The sequence below is a fragment of the Phoenix dactylifera genome, unplaced genomic scaffold (genome assembly GCF_009389715.1).
Source record: "Phoenix dactylifera cultivar Barhee BC4 unplaced genomic scaffold, palm_55x_up_171113_PBpolish2nd_filt_p 000007F, whole genome shotgun sequence".
Taxonomy (NCBI): Eukaryota; Viridiplantae; Streptophyta; class Magnoliopsida; order Arecales; family Arecaceae; genus Phoenix; species Phoenix dactylifera.
Window position 1 is genome coordinate 4,009,830 of NW_024067666.1, and position 19,170 is coordinate 4,028,999.

General features: G+C 39.9%; 2 protein-coding genes across 2 annotated transcripts; both read right to left on the reverse strand.

Moving 5' to 3' along the window:
* Positions 1–186: 186 nt before the first annotated feature.
* On the reverse strand, positions 187–12,400 carry LOC103704515 (RNA-binding protein 47-like). The gene is made up of 12 exons (XM_008787844.4): positions 11,217–12,400; positions 8,090–8,179; positions 7,705–7,941; positions 6,512–6,733; positions 6,320–6,425; positions 3,647–3,805; positions 1,452–1,519; positions 1,291–1,370; positions 1,080–1,165; positions 951–991; positions 683–728; positions 187–569 (listed from the first exon to the last, which is right to left on the reverse strand). Exons 1-12 carry the CDS (start codon positions 12,306–12,308, stop codon positions 565–567), a joined length of 2,232 nt encoding a protein of 743 aa, XP_008786066.2. The 5' UTR covers positions 12,309–12,400; the 3' UTR covers positions 187–564.
* A 2,541-nt stretch (positions 12,401–14,941) lies between these two features.
* LOC103704516 (60S ribosomal protein L4) lies at positions 14,942–18,794 on the reverse strand. The gene is made up of 2 exons (XM_008787845.4): positions 17,599–18,794; positions 14,942–15,294 (listed from the first exon to the last, which is right to left on the reverse strand). Exons 1-2 carry the CDS (start codon positions 18,709–18,711, stop codon positions 15,181–15,183), a joined length of 1,227 nt encoding a protein of 408 aa, XP_008786067.1. The 5' UTR covers positions 18,712–18,794; the 3' UTR covers positions 14,942–15,180.
* Between the last annotated feature and the right edge of the window lie 376 nt (positions 18,795–19,170).

A 19,170-nucleotide genomic window follows, 5' to 3' on the forward strand; every position in this document is an offset into this window, starting at 1 on the left:
TCAACATAAATTGTTTTTAACCCAGCCAGACTGTTCAGCAACAAATACCATTCGTTCCATACAAAACTTTTATTATTACTGAGGCCTTCGAACCAAAAGGCTTGGCAGTAACAAGTCAAACATAACCAACCTACCATTCGCTTTGTCATTATATTGTGTAAGTCAGCAAAACAAGACTTGACCAAATAGTGTATAATTGTTCAATCATCGCCTATGCAAGAATAATCGCAAGCACAAAGAGCATGAAACATGTGCAAATATCAACAACCCAGCATGGTCAATGTATCCATATCAAGGAAAGGAACAAAAGAAACGCATAGCAATTTCACTAGAGCACTAAAATCCAGGTGCTAATAAAATAGGGTAATTTTGATTGCATTGATAGATACAGCTTAAAAGCTTTAGAGACAAAATGGCTAAGCTGATCGAAGCTTGTATCAGAAACTGCCGCATCCTATCAGCAAAAATATATATGTTTGAAGTTCTCAGGGGGGACCGCACCAGAGTATCCCCAAATGATTGCTGCAAGGTTGAATAGAGAGAGCATATATTCCAGTATTTCAATCAATCTGCAACACAAACATAAAATAGGTTCAACAAGGATCCAGGAAATATTCTATGAATATAGAGGATGAGCCCTACACTAATCCAAATGGGTCAGTAGCATGCAAACAGAACCTACATCTGGGATACAGGCTGCTTCCATATGGAGGAGCTCCTTGCCTCGTCTGGAGGAACAAAAATAGAAAATTGTTGTATCAAAACAGATAAAGGACAAACACACAGCATGAAATTGGAAGATTTTAAAAAAGATGTCATCACTCATAAGGACTCTTAGAACCATGTATGTGCCAAAATGTGTAAGCTTGCTAGGTTTTCTCATCTCTCTTTTTGTCAACAATACAAATCCAACAAATAAAATTTCCTTCGCAAAATTTTAAGGTCAATACCTGAAGGGTGCTTGGGTACTCAGAAGTCCCATAAAGGGAACCTGATAATCCACAAAAGAACAATATTTGATTACAGTAAACAAATACCAAAATTAACGAAAAAAACATCGGCATAAATCCAAAACATACCACTGGCATACCCAGCAGCCGCAGGACGCTGATAGTATGGCAGAGAAGATCCAGTCGTGCCAGTGCCGGGGGGCGGTGCACCATAGCTAAAACAGCAGAAGATTAACTGAGTGTGAATTGATGTAACAGAAAGAAATGAAGGGGAAACAACGTATCATCATGATTGCAATTTTCATGTGAAATAAGTTTCAGAAAATTTTAAAAAAGAGACCTTGAGCCAGCAACTGGGAAAGAACCCTCAAGTCGGGCACGAGGATAGCCTCTCAAATCCGAATACACTGCATCATCTCCCTGCACAATCAGGCATATTGTTGAGAGCATGATGTGATGATTTCTTAAGAAAGCATATGTTTACAAGCTTTCAGGAATTACCATTGCAGAAAAACCACGCTTTCCTCCAGGTAACACATGTGGATATTCTTGGACAGCAGGACCTGGCACTATAAACCCAAAAGAAACAAATGAACTCCAAGAAACTTGTTTATGGGGATACCAGGAACTTGAAGAAAAATTACAAACCACTGCCATGTTCACTGAGTGCTGAATTAGAAATCAATGTTCATCAAAGAATCACCAACATTATTAACCTAATGCTGCTCCATGCTAAACCAGGTCTCAGATAAGGCCAACAATTCTGATACAATAGGGAATCCTTCCAAACTAAACAAGGTAGTTACTTTTTAAGGCAATAAACCCACTAGGCCAAAAAGCATTATAAATGGGAATTTCTAATTCAATGCCAAATTGCAAATGAACAGAAAATGATATTGATAATAAGCAGGTTAGATTGGGAACCTTCCTCGTGAAAAGCAACAAGCATTTTGTTCAAATCCACAATGAGAGTAAAAAGAGAGTCATTGTAATACAGATTATAAGAAAGAAAGAATATAGGATGTGTTACTAAATTTCCATAGACACCATTAAAAACTACAAAAGAAGGATGCCTTGTGTATAATAGAATGATCCAACAGAGTGGACAAGCTTTTTAAGTCACCATTTATTTTAAACAAGCATTAAACGAGTTGGTCAACCAACAGCCATCTGTAATATTTCTCATGGAAGATCTAATAGCAAGGATGTATAAGTTGATAAAACAGTTCTGACCGTCCTTTACTAAGGTCATGGCTGATCTTAACTCCACCAGAAATTGACATAATTTCTTGTGGCATTAAGACAAAGATGAGCTTAACATTAGCACAGCACCCATAGTAGATAATTTACCAATTGCCTTTGTTAGTCATCTAGAAAGAACATATGAAATTAATCAACCTAAAAACCAAGGTTGTGAAAATTGAATTCTGTTTCAGTCTGGGCAAAGCCTGTCAAGTTTTGGTTCCTGTAGGTCAGCAGTTTCAACAGTTCGAGTTTCAGGATTCTGAAAAATATTAGTCAAGAAAAGTTACAGAAATGAAGGAAAAATAAGATAAAGAAAACAAATCAAGAAAAAAAATATCATGTAACATAATTTTTAGGTATTGTGTATTGTCTGTAATCTTTGGCTATATGGCATCAGTGTCTTCAAGCTGGAAGCAACAATCAAAAGCCATAAACTTCTGTAAATAACAATAAAAATGTTAAAAAAAAATCATGACGCACATCAAAAAAAACATATCATTTAATTGTTTCACAACTGCACAATGATGTAAATAACAACTGCTATATAGAAATATTATGGAGAGACGGCAAATTAAGAATGGAACCTTTGGTTAATTCAGAACTTAATATTAGACCAGAGATAAAACTACGAATAAATTACATAGAAATTTAAGAACCTATCTTTATCTAAAATTTGAACTTATGAAACAAGACACTCCAAAATTTGCACCGAGTGCCAGCAATTCGGTAGACAAACAGGTCCTTCAAATACCAAATTGCAGGAGTGTCCCGTTATGTTGCATCATGTCATATTCAAGTACCCTAAAATGTCAGCACTACAGAAATCCTCCAAAAAAGGAAGGGCTCGCCCAAAAAAAAAGAAAAAAAAGCATAATTTTCAAAAAGTGGATCTAGAAAGTTGAAAAAGAAAACAGCATGAAATAAAGTTATAGAAAAAAATATAACAAATGACAAATAGAAAGAACAAAAGTAGTTGAAGCAAGATAATATTAAAAAATAGTGATCTACATTTAAGCATGAAATATGCAATAGTGAAAATTGAGCACCAGGAAGAAAGGTTGAAGCTTGTTCTTAAGACTGGCAAGATTCCCAAGAGATCACACTTACAATTTCACAGAATTCCTAAAAAGTAGAAACATATACTCAAAAAGAAACTCATGGTTATCGACCGCTTTTGCACTATAAGGTTACCCAACTGCCAAAATTGAGTATCATTTTCTAACATTGGTTTCAACACCATAAAATTTCTTCCTATCAACTATAAACAACCAGAATTAGAAACAGGTGGAAACTAATAAGGCATGAAACAAGACATAAGCATGATTACCAACAAGCAAATTATGACCAAAGTAAATGATACAACAATAGAAGATCATCGAGTAAGATCCCCATTAAATGATAAGGAAATGGCTTTGTAAAGATGTGTAAAGCTCATTCACCACAAAGCATACCTCTAGCATAACCCATCTGTCCCTGTTTCCAAGTGGCCTGCTCCCTCAAAACACTCAGAAGTTCATGAGTTGTAGAAGATTTCTTATCCCCACCACTAGTATTATGAGCACCCTTGAAAGGCTTTCCCTTGTTGGAAGAAGCAGTGACATTTGTTTCACCTAGAAAAATGATTAGAAAAGATTTTTTTAAAACTATTAGTGCTGATATGATTAAAAATGACTACTTGCGAAAACTTTATAAGCAAAACTTCTCCTAAAACAGTGGATTATGAATACATCAGAATCAGTTTCTCCTAGAGGAGAACTCTTTATACTTGGACAACATACTATTACAGCCTGTTAGCTAAATAAGAACTACCTGTATGACACATTCTATTCTTAATTAAATAAGAACTACCTGTGTGACACATTCTATTCTTAACTAAAAGAATTACTGGCTGCAAAAGAAATGGTTGAATAGTAACAAAACTGAGAAGCCATTTACTTCATCTGGATGTCCGTATATAGGTGATGTAGCAGAAGCCACAAATGAATTAAAACAATTAACCATGCCCCAAAGTTATGGGGAAGGGTTCAGGAACCAAGATTCAGTTAGAACCAAACTATTGCCGAACCAGTATATCACCATCAAACTCTTGCTTGGGCAAGTAAAGCAAGAATTTAAACAGAAAAATCTACACATAATTCTAATTTACTTGGATATAACATGTGATACAACACATCAAAAACTATGTTGGTTCTATGAAAGTTTAATAAATTAAAGGATTATAAGCAACCCTGGAAGGCATGTATAAGGGAGAAACTACTAATCTGATAAAATTACCATTTAGACTGACAAGTTTGCTGTGGTGATGGACATACTAAAAATGAACTTGAAACCAAGTTTCATTAAACTAGTCGTAGATAGACTAACTTAAGAAAGATGCCAATGGTACATGTTATATGCCAAGAACACTACTGACTGAAGAAAGGACATGGCCATGCCCGTAACCAACAAGACAGTAGAAATAATTAGATCAAACCAATGTGTTCTTCTTCAACACTATCTAGAAGCTGCATACCCTTCCCAGGCAAGGAATGCAGTCATAGCTAGGGATTCTACATGATAGAGAAACTTGCCAAGGGGGAGTTGATCACGTAGTGCGAATAATATAACACTGATAATACAAGCTAAGAAATAGTAGAAGAAGCCAATAAACTGCAAATTATAAGTGACAGAAAAAGATAGAAATACTACATGTAAAAAATGTGTTATGGGAGATGGAACAAAAAGAAAGCAAGCAAACGAAAATAGTAAGTCAACCCAAAGTACAGAACAGGAAAATTCAAAAAAGGCAGCAGATGGGATGGAACAATCAAACAGCCAAAGAACAGATACAAATGTCACTTAACAAATAGGAAGAGCCACAAAGGCGTAAGCCCTCTTCCTCTCAACATTTCTCTCTTCCCAAATGCAAACCCTAAGCCCCTAATCATCCACCATTTTTAGACCCGACATACCCAAATCTTTAATCTCTCAACCTCAACTCTTCCGCTTCCCTAATCTTCTCCTTCATAACCCATGGCAAAAGTGGTATCTGCACCAAGGTCGTTCCCCCTCCTCTTCTTCTTCTCAATCACTCATCAACAGTACATAATGGGGCCAAGATCTATAACTACAATGACTATGATGACAAAGATGATCGAAACTGAGATGTTAAGTACCTTCTCCCCTCATCTCCACCTGCATCATCCACCTCTCCTCTCACTGCCATTTAGATGCTCCACTCACCTTGAAGTGAGCCCAACTGTGCTAAGCTCAATCTAGCCAGATGATAGATGAGTCAAGACTGAGCTTGGCTAGCCTAGCTCATATCAAGACCAAGCTAGCCCTAGGGCACTGTTGATCCAACCTTGAACTAGGGTCAGCTTGCAACTAAATTACACCCCTACAAGTAGCATTATAACGGACACCTATATTGCATCCAGCCATCCAGATCACATTAACAACCATATATATATAACAAATTTTCAGATTCCTTATGAGTAAATAAGGCCAACAAAGACAATTTTCATATGATAATAAAGTTTCAAGATTAACACAAAATGCAACAAGATCAAATACTTATAAGTTAAAGATTGCACAATATGGATGCCTCTTGCACATAAGATGGAGAATACAAAACAATGATGTCTAGATGCATAGATCAACACTAAATGTTAAGTGGTTGAAATATGAGGGAAAAAGTGGCTCAACAAGAAGAAACTATAACCTGGGTTCAAATATGAAAGGACATGCTGAAAAACTAAGGAGATTTGAGTGGATATTTTGGAAAAAGAACAACTCATTGCTACAATGAATGAGCAATCAAATGAAACAGATTTAAATAGACAACCGCATATTTATGGGGTAATGTTGGTTCATTATGGCCACTCTGTTGGAATAACAGTATCAGCAGTTCTTAGAAATTCTACAATCTCAATAAGAGGGAAACCATGCATCAAAAAGATACAACAATGCTAATATTGGACCTAATAACCACAAGGAACTAACTTGTAGTATTAATTTCTTTAGGTGATGAACAAGATTCAGGAGCATTGATTTGAAGAACAAAACAGCTCAATAAATAAACATTAAAAAACAATTCAGCGATACAAATAGAAGCACAGAGGCTTGAAGAAATTTTGACTCACGATGGACTGCCTTGGGTTTCTCTTTGTCCTTGCTACTAGATTTTGACCCTCCTTTGTTCTGTTTACCCTTTTGCACAGGCTTAGCTAGTGATACTTTAAGATTTACCTGGACAAAGGAAACACAAAAGTGACCACTAAAATCAATCAAAAAGGGGGTATAACGTATTATCATTCAATAGATCAATACCGAACCTTTGAGCCACTCTCAATTATTTCCTCCTTATCAAATGACTCGATACATGAAACAGCAGCCTCACGCATTGTGTAGTTAACAAAGGCAAAATCTTTTCTCTTAGCTGATGGGATATTACGTGCAAGGACGATACGCTCAATCTCCCCAAATTTTTTGAAGGATTCCCTCACTTTGTCTTCATTCCAAGATAATGGTATACCTTCAACATAAACCGATTTTACCTGAACAAAGGCAAGATATGTGGATCACCATATCAATACAGTAAAGATTTGACAAGAAATTGTCAGTCATTAATCAAAGACATCAGAAACATAAAAACAAAATTCTTCTGTGGGACTAATGGGTCTCCTTTAAGAGGTCATTTCATGCACATAAGATCCCGAAGTGAAAATGGATATCTGCTCCAAATTGCTGCGGGTGAAAAGTAAAAGTTGGAAAGAGAAAAGCAGTTATTGGTGAGAACATATTCTGTGCATGCCTAAGGCAGACCACATCACTTTATACTATCAGACAATTGAACAAACTAATAAACAGTTCACTATCTGAACACTATTCAACATCCAAGAATAATGCAAAGATGGAAGGAAAATTGTTACAATTAGCCCATAATAATTGGACACAGAATTGGAAAGTTGACAAAAACCCAAAATGACTTCCACATTACAGTGTTTAAAACTGTTAAGCATAATTTACAGCAGAAATTTTAACATGCCTGTGCCTTGTGCATGCGTGATTGTGGGGCCATGGTTCTAAATCCCAAGTCATAAGCCATAAGTAAAAAAGTATGGTGCATTATGACACATAAAGCTCCATTCAGAGAAGAAAACGATAGTCTTCGTTGCTATATAAAGTATAAACCTTGTAAAAGACACACACAAAAAAAAACAAATACAACAGTTTTAATTACTTGCAATTTTTAAAACCATGTACCAAATTAACAGAACCGCTTGGTACACGAAAAAAGCCATATTGTAAGCTCTAGGTGCAATAACTATATAACAGATTTTGATGTTATGGAGTAGAGCACAGTGAGTGATATGCACTTTAATCTGATGAGCAAATTAAAACTTCTAACACATCATAATTTATGGCCTAAAATTATCAAAGCCGTCACAAGCGACGGGAAAATAGGGAGGGATGTGGATGAAAGATAGAGAGAGAGAGAGGGAGAGGTGGAGAAAGGTGGGGAGACCTTCTGCATCTCCTCTTCATCTGGATCATTCAATGGCTCAGCCCAAGCAACCTTAATATTCCGACCCTTTCCAAAAGCATCTTTCTTCTGAAGTTTTTTGTACGCAATTTGTGCATCTCTGTTAGTTTCAAGTTCAAGAAATGCAAATCCACGATTGGAATCTGCATTATTAGGATCAGTCATGACCGTGACAGTGTCGATCTTCTCAACTCCAATTTCCTGTAATAGGTTGATGACCTGCTCATCAAATAACATGAAAGAAAATAACTCAGCCAGAGAACAGATCTTTGAGGACATGTCATTAAATAACAGCATATTCTAGCTTTTATTTGTATTATTGACAACTACAAAGAAATTGTTATTTAAAAATGAGGAATATACTCACATCTTCTTTTTTCCACTTTTTGTCAATGTTCCCAAGAAATATTGTATCATTCCCTTCAAGAGCTGCAGCTCCACAAAGCTTCCCACAAATCTTTAATTGCATATCAAAATATCAAAATCAGAATGTCACCAAGATTCATGGCAATATGAAGAGTCCAGATTACTAAATCAAACACATCAAAATGATTCACCCAAGCAAAGTGCATAGGGACCATAAAATACCAAATTTGATGATATAAAGCATCATTAATTTAAAACAATTAAACCACCTAACAGTATTAAAAAAATTAAGCAATAATGATGATGGTATTGCATGAAGCAGATGATGTTGAAAGTAATAAAAAGGGTAGAAGATATTAATCATCTTTACAAGTATAAGCAATTATCAACAAAGTTATTAGGTTAATGAGAAAAGGCACTTCAAAAATGAGTCATGCGAACATAACTGTATGTGGGATCATACAGTTGAACAAAGCAAATGCCAATCATTACACAACCCTATAGGTTGCATTAGACTACCCAAATAAGTGATCATAATTATAACCTTGCAACCAATATAATAATTAGATGCTAGCAACCAAAATCTTTTACCAAGGATGACCCAACTCAGTGATTAACATACTAGAACTCAATACCTATACCGCTAGGTTACTAGTAATAGTACAAATTAGTATAGTAATATACTAAAACATAGTATGACTATTGGTTCTGGCATAGCAAAAGTGTTCATGAGCCGCACAGCCCGCTCGGTCCACTCAAGCCTGGAACATTTCGGACGGGCTTGAGCTTGAATTTTAGCCTAACGGACCAGGTCGGGCCTAAAATATGAGCCTGCCTATTAAATAAGTCAGGCTCGAGTTTAGATTAGCCCAGCTAGATGCGGATCTTATAAAAATATAATATATATCACAAATGAATGCCCTAGCCCACCATTAGGTCATAGATTTCGGTGTTCGACATCAATTGAGGGCATCTCCTCACCAAGACAACGCCTCTGGCCATCGAGCATCGTCCAGCGGCCTCTCGATTTCGTCAACGACCCCAGTTGTTGTACTTGAGGTTGTAGCAGTCCTTGGTGCTAGGATCTATCCACTTCAACGGTTTCTCACTTTCTTGTGGGATCAACAATGAAGGATAGACAGCTTGGTGGGGCCTCCAGAAAGGAGGTGCAGACCATAGGTGCCAAAGGAGGCATAGACTTAAGGTAGAATCCTATGGCATCGGATCTTGAGAAGCAAGTGAAACATGAGGTCCACACACACCACCCCTCCCTCCGCGACAGTGAGTCCTCCCTCACCGTCGTCCGCTCCAGTGTCATCACCCTCCAACCCTTCCTCCGTCGTGCTCACTAGGAGATCATCGACCCCCATCGCCTCATCCAGTCCCGTACCCTGTAACTCTCCAAACGTCGACCCCCATCTCCTCCAATCCTCTACCCACCTCTACCTCTCTAGCAATCTCTATGACCTCATGTCCCACCCTGTCTACCGCCTCAACCTTGCTAGAGATGCCAATATGGTTGCAAGACCGAGCTCCACTACGAGGAGTGCGGCCTTGCCAGCACCTCCACCGACGAGGATGAGATCTGATGGCTCTTTAAGACCAGCAACAGGCTCCAATCCGAGACCATAAAGACCTCCTGAAGACTTAAGGCACAAACAAGATGGCGGAAGCTCGAGGTCTGGCCCAAAGGCGATAAGTACCGAGCTCAAGCCTAGAAAGTAGGCCCAGAGGCCGGGCCAAGTAGGGTGTGGATCCGACTTCTTTTAGTTATATCTTAGACTGAGCTCGACTCGAACCCAACCTAGCCCACCCGTTGAACAGATCTATTAGGCACATACCATGTGTCAGTATAATAATGAACCAAGGTGTGTGATAGACCTAGTACCTTACTAATATGGTACAACCAATCCGCATCAGTCCACAAATATTGTACTCCAATTCTTAAAGCAACTGCTTTGAAATCTCTTTGGAATCTTGTACCCATATTCGCTCTCTCTTTCTTTTTCGAGAGAGAGAGAGAGAACTCAAATTCCCTGCTCTCATACCTGAATTCACTCCAATACTTGCTCACTCAAAATTGAGAACTAGGCATTCCATGATTATCTTAATGAGGAGGTATATATTATGATCATATCCATTGGTCTCCAACTTCAGAAAAAGTCCAGCAAGCTATGCAAGCACATTTATGGACTTAACTAATCTCCTCATCCTTCTTTTGGCTGCATTACCAGTGTGGCATACTCCAAAGGTTTCACTATATATGCTTAGGAGTTAAGGTTCGCCATCTCAATACCAGACACCGTACCGGTACCATCATTTGACAATATTGGTATGCGATATGATGCAGTAAAGTTCATTCTACAGAATGTTGGTATGATATGGTACAATATACTAATTCGGTACCAATATGGTACAGTATATCAAGTATGGTACAGTACCGACCAGTACAGCAAATCTTGCTTGGAGTTCATATTGTCTTTGTCCATCCCCATAAAGAACGGATTGTTAATGTTTTTTGTTTATGTTTCATGATGGTAAGTGGTATAACTCATTTAAAGTCGGCCTAGAACACCATTTAACCTTGGATATGTCTGGCTATCATGGCAAGAATCACAAATTTTATACTCAATTTTATTTTCGAACCATGAAGATAGGTGGATCTTAAGAAGCAGTGCTGCTTTGGGTATACAGACAAAAACTGACAGGCTTGTTCATCTATATGATGATAGTTTTCTAGAAGCGTTCTTGCAAGAACCATTAAAATCAATTCAAGTAAAACTACTTTAGTCATGATATTGGATATTAGAGCAATTGCTTTACAGCATTCATCAATCACATATCAATTTAAGAGTTCAAGTTTCCTTGAGGAGATTAATAAGTTGTTATAACAACTCCAATATATCAACAGGAACAAAAGTAAGCAAGAAAGCAATTTGAAGTTTGAACTTCAACATATTAGCTGTATAGAGGTAAATGGACATATGATTGCACAATATGGCATTCTTAACCTATTATGTAAGCTCCAAAATAGTTTAGATGGAGGGGGTAAAACTGAAAGCAGAGAGAAACCAGAATCTAAGCCTGCAAACAAAAATCACGCAGCAAAGAACAAAGACTGCAAATACCTCCACTTTGGCAAACTCCGCAACAGCCTTCTTAGCCTGAGCTGCCTCCTTGTACCTCAAAAAACAATACCCTTTGTTCTTTCCTGTTTGTCCATCCATCATCATCCGCACCTCCACAATCTCTCCAACCTTCCCAAACACCTTTCTTATGTCTTCCTCCTTCGCATCTCTATCCAGCCCTCCAATGAAGATCTCCGTCTTCCTCCGCCGTTGCCGCTCTGATATCCCTGCTTCCTCATCTCTAGGAGCAGCCACCGTTGCCGCCTCCACTCCCTCTCCCCCATCCTGTTCTGCTGGAAGATTCTTGTTCTCCTCTCTAGAATCAAGATTCTCCGTCTCCATTGCATCCTCCTGCCGAACAGGAGCCTCACTAGCTGCCGCATTAGAACTAGGATTTTCGGATTCAGGCTGCTGGGCAGGGGTTTCTTCTGCTGCCACCGCCGGTAAGTCTCCTGCTGCTTCTGGGGCTTTCTCCTCCTCTTTGGACGCAGGCGATGCCTTTGGAACTCTTTTCTTGATGATCTTCTTCTTCACCACCTTTACCACCCGGGTGGTCTTTCTGGTGGGTTTTGTGGCAGCTTCCAGAGGTCCCACCGCAGGGGTTTCCGATGCCGCAGGTTCAGACGCCTCCATGGAAACATTCTCCGGCGCGACAGCGGGTTCCGCCGTGGGGGTTTCAGCGGCAGCCGGTCCGGACGCCTCCGGAGAGGCCTCGGATTCAAAGGCCTGCATAGAGACATTCTCCGGCGAAACGGCGGGTTCCGCTGCGGGGGTTTCAGCGGCAGACGGTCCGGAGGCCCCCAAAGTGGCCTCGAGGGCGGCGGCCTGCTCCGAGGCCGGAGTTTCAGTGGAGGCGGGTTCCGGAGTGGTGGCGGGCTCCTTCGCGGGGGTTTCGGCGTCGGCCGGCGTGGGGGCGGCGGAGGGGGTAAATTCGGAGGTGGGGGTCTCGGCGGCCACAGAGGAGGGAGGGGAGACTTCGGAGACGGGCGTTTCGGCAGCGGCGGCAGCGGGGGACTTGGATTTGGAGGCGGGGGTTTTGGATTTGGGGGTGGATTTGCGGACGGTTTTGACGACTCGTCTCTTGGGAGCCATTGGGACGGGAGAGATTTCTAGGGTTCCGAACGGAGAGGGTTTGGCTAAACGCTAGAGCGGTGGGGAATGAAGGGGAGGAAGAGAGGAAATTACCGAAAGGGGGGTTGGTTTTATTGCCCCGTTAACCCCTGGGGGCCCGCAGAAAACCGGATCAGGATGCACGAAGCCTTTCCCACGCATGATAAGGACGAAAGCCCCTTGGGTGGGAAAGGGAGGACGCGGTAGCCAGACCTGGTTTCGAATTTGCGTGAAATGAACTCACGTGCGCATTCGGAAGCGGCATGATGGGTTGACGTGTTGAGATTCGCACATGCGGATCAATATGCGATGATGAATGAATGGCGGACGCATCACTATAGATAGGAGGCAAAGAACTATCTGATGGTCGGTGTTTGTTCTGATCGGGCTGCTTAATCAAAATTAGGGCTTCATAAAGTGGTCGAAATAGTTTGACATTCGTGCATGATGATTATTAGATTAACTAGAATCTATATGTCTTGTTTAAAAATCATTCATCAACTTTCTTATCAGAATATTGTCCTGGGGTCTTAGAAAAAAATTGAAGGTATAGAAAATTATTTTAGATTGACAAAAACTTTTGGTCTTAATATCTCTCTAACATCAAAGGTGGCATCTAAGCTGGATTTGTGCTTTAGGCTGCGGGGAGAGAGAAGATGAATGGCTTAGAGATTCATGTTAAGATGGTATCTACACAATTTTCAGTAATTTTTGCGGATAAACTTTCTTACGAAATCACATGGATGACATTCTTACATATATCTCCAATTTAATTTGAGCTCTTTGGTTATTGACCTGTTAGATTGATGTGTTGGATCCAACTTAAATTTTGCATGATTATAAATCTCTAAATTAAGCCCACATGAGAGATAAAATCATACTAGGTTGAAAGATACTTCAAGCAATCAATACAAGACAGTTTCATCAATAATGCCGGAGATATGGCAATATAAATAAACTTGCATGTGGCTGCAGAAAAGATAGGAAAAACACCTCAAATACAAGTCATCAACCAATTATTAGATGCCACATTTTTTGTTAAAAATATATATATTTGATGGCATTCTTTTGTTCTGTAGAAATTTGATGGCATTATTAGCGGTTGGGATTTTTTTTTTTTGGTTAACTCCCAAAATTAGCCTTGAACTACTAACAGTACTTTCATATGTTACAAAAACCAAAACATGACAAAGTATACACTTGCCTGTAAGGTATATATCCTTTTCCAGCTTGAAGTCCACACACAGGAACAAGCACTCCACTCTCTCCAAGCCCAACAGCATGGCGGTGCAAGGATAAGATATGCATGCCCGTACATGTACAGGCTATACATGTATGCACAATGCGTTGATGGATGAGATGGGGATAATCAAAACCAGACAGAGTTCACAGTAAGTGTTTATTGATTGAGACAAGATGGCTTCCCACCTCTCTCCATTCCTTGTAATTATTCCCAGAGAAAGATCTAAAGCTAAATTCAAATCAAAAGCAATTGGGATCTGATCACTGCAACAGATGTAGCCCTAATTGGATTCAGCATGGAGTTGATACAAATCAAGCGTAGGGTTATAGATATGCCCAGTCAAAATACCAAGTCATCAATTGCCCGATCCCCACTTCCCCAGCAATATAACAGCCAAAGGCAAAATAAAGCATGCCTGGAACAAGTTCTCCCAAGCCCTGATAATCATGCCAATGCTCAACTCATGGAGCCCAGATAATCAACATTAATGACATGCATATATTCTTTCAAGTAACCAGCATCAAATCTCTTAATTTGGCGCACTCTTGCTTAGAAACATATAAAAGTAACATAGGAAAATATTAAAGAGATCTGAAAGAGCTACAAAAGAGTAATGAATTTACATAAGGACTAGAGATTTAATAGGGACAAGACCTAACATAGATGGAAGACACAGAAAAGGCATGAAAAAACTGGAAGTAATATCTAGAAATCATCCGAACAAGAACACTCGAAAATAGAATATCCATAAAATTAACCAATCTAATTTAACCAAGTCTATGTTTGATCTGTATGGCTATGGATTAGAGCTGTTCCTTCCCAGTAAAAGGCTAATAGAAGATCCAAGAAGCCATTTAAGCAACCCCAATAAAATCACATCCTTTATAGCACTGTTGTTTAGAATTGTAAAAAGTTTCATATCCACCAATCTATGGAGTTAAAAGTTACAGGGAGAGTGTAAGCTATCAAGAGAAACAATGAAAATTTTTTTTTATTTGACTTTCATCAATCTGCCAGTGTAAGAATGTCGAGACAGATCCAAGAGAAGTTGTGACAAAAGAACTATCGCCTGGTACAAGTCTTTGGAAGGGAAGATTATCAGAACCAGCAGGAAACAGATGAATAGAACTGACAAATATGAAAAGGACCTTTAAACTAAAAAGTGCCTTACACGCCAATTAAATATATGGCAATAATGAACACATCATAGGCTATTCGTGGATCTGAGGATACCTAATAAGCTGCAAACACGTTGGGGAGAAAAAGGGGGGCGTGGGGGTGGTGGAAGCTGCCAATGTTGGCAAACCGTGAATCATAACCAGGACATCTCTTTAAAAAATTCAAAACGAGAAAGCAGTGCCAAAACAGAAAATTAAGAAAGTACCAATAAGCCATACATTCAATTAAATTCATGAACCCTAACTTTCCTGTCAAGCAAACAAAATAGGGTAAGGTCACAAGGCATCCCCACAAGTCTTAATAGAGTTCTTACTTCTTAGCAAACGACCTTTTCTCAAACGCAGAACACAAATTAAAACAAAAAACAATATCCGATGGAAAATTCCAACAAGGTTGTACTAAAAATAAAAAACTAACGACGACTAGCACTGCTCACTGAGTAACACCTAGCCACTTAGAGAAGTTCTCAAATTCAGTATAGTCACTGTCTGAGATCATCGTCTTGTACCAGGCCCTCCCAGCAGCCTTGATTTTAGCAGCTTCTTCCTGCGCATACAAAATTGACACATCATACCACAAACATATTCCACTGGAAACAAAACAAAGAACATACGCAACACCATACAGTAAAGTACATAAATGAATCACAAATCAAAAAAATAGAACTAAAAGAAAAGTTTAGGAAAGAGATCAATTTAAAAGGATAAAGAAAAGTTTTTTTTTTTTTGGGGGGGGGGGGGGGGGGGGGAATCTTCAAACATAAGAAACAAAAAATAAGTATTCAAATATCCTTGGTATTAATGATATATTGTGATGCTTCATTTCTTACTTGATCTCATTTCAATCAACAATCTAAAGGAAAAATAAAATTAAATACACATACAAGAGGCTAGAAGGATCAGTTTAACCAAAGCCACATAAAATAATGATAGCATAACACCATCAAGCATGCAAGAACTATATAGTGTAAAAAATAAAATAATTATTTCCAGTGAAACTTATTGGTTCGCCACTTCGCCTATGGAACATGATAGAAACAGATTTCACTCACTTCTCTTAAACTGGAAATAATGCAGAAAACATCAGAAAACGTGCATGGAAAAAACTCATTGAAAATAAGATAATACTGCAAAAGAACACATTAAATACTTGTAAAAGCATCAGGAAACCATTGCGAACTGATTCACAGGCCTCCAAGCAACATCAGACATTTTTCCAACATCTGCTTCCCAGATCACAATCATGTATTGCATGCTTCAACAGATTCCTCAGGAAACTAAAATGATTTAAGCATAAGATGACTTATATCCACTGTGACGTAAACACTTACTGCCCAGTGCTCCAGCATGTTAAATTCTACAGCATCCCAAGAGCATGATACAAAATTACATAAATACACATAATTAAAAAAAAACATGTACCCTTTACTACTTAATGGTGTATTTTATATAAAAAAAGTCTAGTTATGTATTTTTTTTGGTCAAAACATCAACAAAAAGTTGTGATAGACATCCCAGGAGTATAAAGTTTCAGAATATCTCATATTAAACACTTAAAACTGGTGAGATGAAGCATGACCACTTTATCAATGTGTCCTTAAAGCTAGACACCTCAAGGTCTACAGAATGAATCCTGAATTTCATGCTGTGTCTAAGCATCCAACAGTATCGAAACCATAAACTCCTGAAAACTAAAGTGTCCAAGTAAGACGATTCATAACTTGCAACTTCATACTGCACAAGTTCGATCAAAATGTTTTAACAAAGAAATAAAGAAACTATGTTCAAAAGAAGATGAATTTTTTTATTAAGAAAAAGCAACAGACCTTGTTGAGATTTATGTCAATTTACAAAAAATATATATTATTTATCAATTTACATCATCCGCTATTGAAAAGATTGATACAAAAATATGTCAAACAAAATAAAAACAATTTCTCCCAATATGAGAGACACTGGCACTTTGCATGATCTAACGTAGTGAATCTCACTTTTAACAACATATTGGTCATGGGGTTTCCTATCTTAACCAATAGGAAACCTATAGCTTCTGGTTTGATCAAATTTATGAATCAAGATATGACAACTGAAAGATGAAAACATTTTATGTCCACATACTGACCTAAACTCAACCTCCAAAATGATATCTTCTAAGCTAATACATATTTGGAAAATATTTGTCGTGAAACCTAAAAGAGCAACCGCAAAAGAATAGTAATTAAGAAGCATAAGCACCTTATAGTGATGAGTATACTCACAAGATTTGCCTCATATTAACAATAAGTATAACAACAAAGAACACATAACATTAAATGGGGGCAATACAATTATATATTTGGCACAAGTTCCAGGATAAATATTCTAAAAAAGCATCCAACACACCAATCTAGGCATTCATCCACATTTTACCCTTATCAGATGCGTCCTCAGCAGTGTTTTAATATTTGTTTTATGCATCCGCACACATCCAAACACAAAAACATCTAGAGAAAAAGGATGTGCACCCGTCATTGGCATTTGGAAAATTTGGATAATAAGTCCAACATTATATAATTTTAACTCCAAAACCGAGTAATAGGGAAACAGAGCAAGAAACAAAGGAAATGGCTCTAAAGTTCCGTCAATAATGATCTTTGTAATGAATAATCATTTCTTAATAGCCAACCAATGAAATCAGAGACGCATTACTCAGGCACATGCTTATGTTAACTACACATTAGAAAAAACAACACACATATAAATCAGATTACAAAAAGCATCGAGGTGTTAAATCATAATCCAAAACAATGTAATTAGGGTATTGCGATCATTTAACAAGATCAGCAATAGAAATACCAATAGAGAGATATACCTTAGGGAGCTGGGTCCTCTTTTTGTCAAGCTTCTCCTTCTTGGCCTTGACACGCTGTGCCTCAGCAAGAAGAGACATCCTCCTGGCAGTCTTGGCATAAGGATTCAGCTTCAGAAGAGTGTTCAGATTTCTCAGCGGGTTCTTCTTTAGTGAGCGGCGCTTCACCTCCTTATTGATAGGCCTCACCACCGACTGTACTTCGTCGGAGTTGATGATCCTGCCCAGATCGGCATTAGTCATCTTGGGCCTGGGCAGGACGTAGCCATTCTTCTTCTCGGAGGGTTTCTCAAAGGTCCCGAACACCGAGTCAAGCTTCTCGAAGGCAGACTTGGTCCAGATGACGAACCTTCCGAGGTGCCCTCCGGGGGCGAGCTTCAGGAGGTTGAGGCGCTCGACGTTGGCGACGTCGACGCCGGGGATGTTGCGAAAGGCCTTGACAAGCTTAGACCCCTCGGTGCCGTACACGATGAGGGGGCCCTTGCGGGAGATATAGCGGCGGTTACGCATCTTACCCTTGCCGGGGCGAATCTGGTGGGAGTCTTTTGCCTTCTCGGCGTCGGGGAAGGCGCCAATCTGCTTGAGGATCCTGATGGCGGAGGAGGTCTTCTCGACGGCCTCGATGGAGTCAGAGATGACGAGCGGGAGCTCGGGGACGGACTCAATGCGGTGGCCACGGGCCATGACGAGGGAGGGGACAGCGGAAGCGGCGAGGGCGGAGACGACGGCGAAACGGCGCTGGTTGACGTTGACGCGGCGGTGCCAGCGGCGCCAGATCTTGGTGGGTGCGAACATGCGCCCGCCACGAACCATGTTGCCGAAGGCTCCCTGGCCGGCGCGATGGGTGCCGCCACCAGGGACGCGGGGGATACGCGACACGGCGCGGCCGGTGCCCCAGGACTCGGCGGAGGTCTGATGGCCGGCGCGCTTGGAGACGGCGTAGGGCTGGCGGCGGTTCTTGGAGAGGTTGGCGTGAACGAAGCGGACGATGTCAGGACGGATCGAGGCCTTGAGGACGTCGGGGAGGGAGACGGAGTTGGATCCGTCGGTGGCCATGTCGCCCTCGAGGGGCTGGACGGTGACGAGAGGACGAGCAGCGGCGACGGCGGAGGTCATGGCGGCCGTGGGGAGGGGGAAGGGAAGGGGACCTTAGGGTTGGGAGGCTAGGGTTTTGGAATGGGGGACAGGCGAGGAAGTGGGGAGTCGAGTTTTTTATAGTGAAAGGGATGTGATCGTGGCCGTCCATTTTTATTATACGGGACATTTGCGAGTGCTGCTGTTTCTCACGTATAAGAGGCTAAGATGCTGCATGCGATCGACGGCCGAAAGTGCATCTCGAGGAGATGATTAGATTTGGACCCGTGATTATTTGATGATCAGAATATGAACGGTCAGGTTTGCTGGTTCTGAAAATGGGCCGGCTGCGGTAGATTGCTTTTGAGAAAAATCAGGGTTATTAGTTACAAACGAGTGATAAGCAAAACCAAAAAAATTTGTGCAAGTTTTTGGTGCAAAAGGAGGTGGATTCATGGAAGCTCTTGATTTGCTATCATAGAATGCTTGATATCTTTGTTA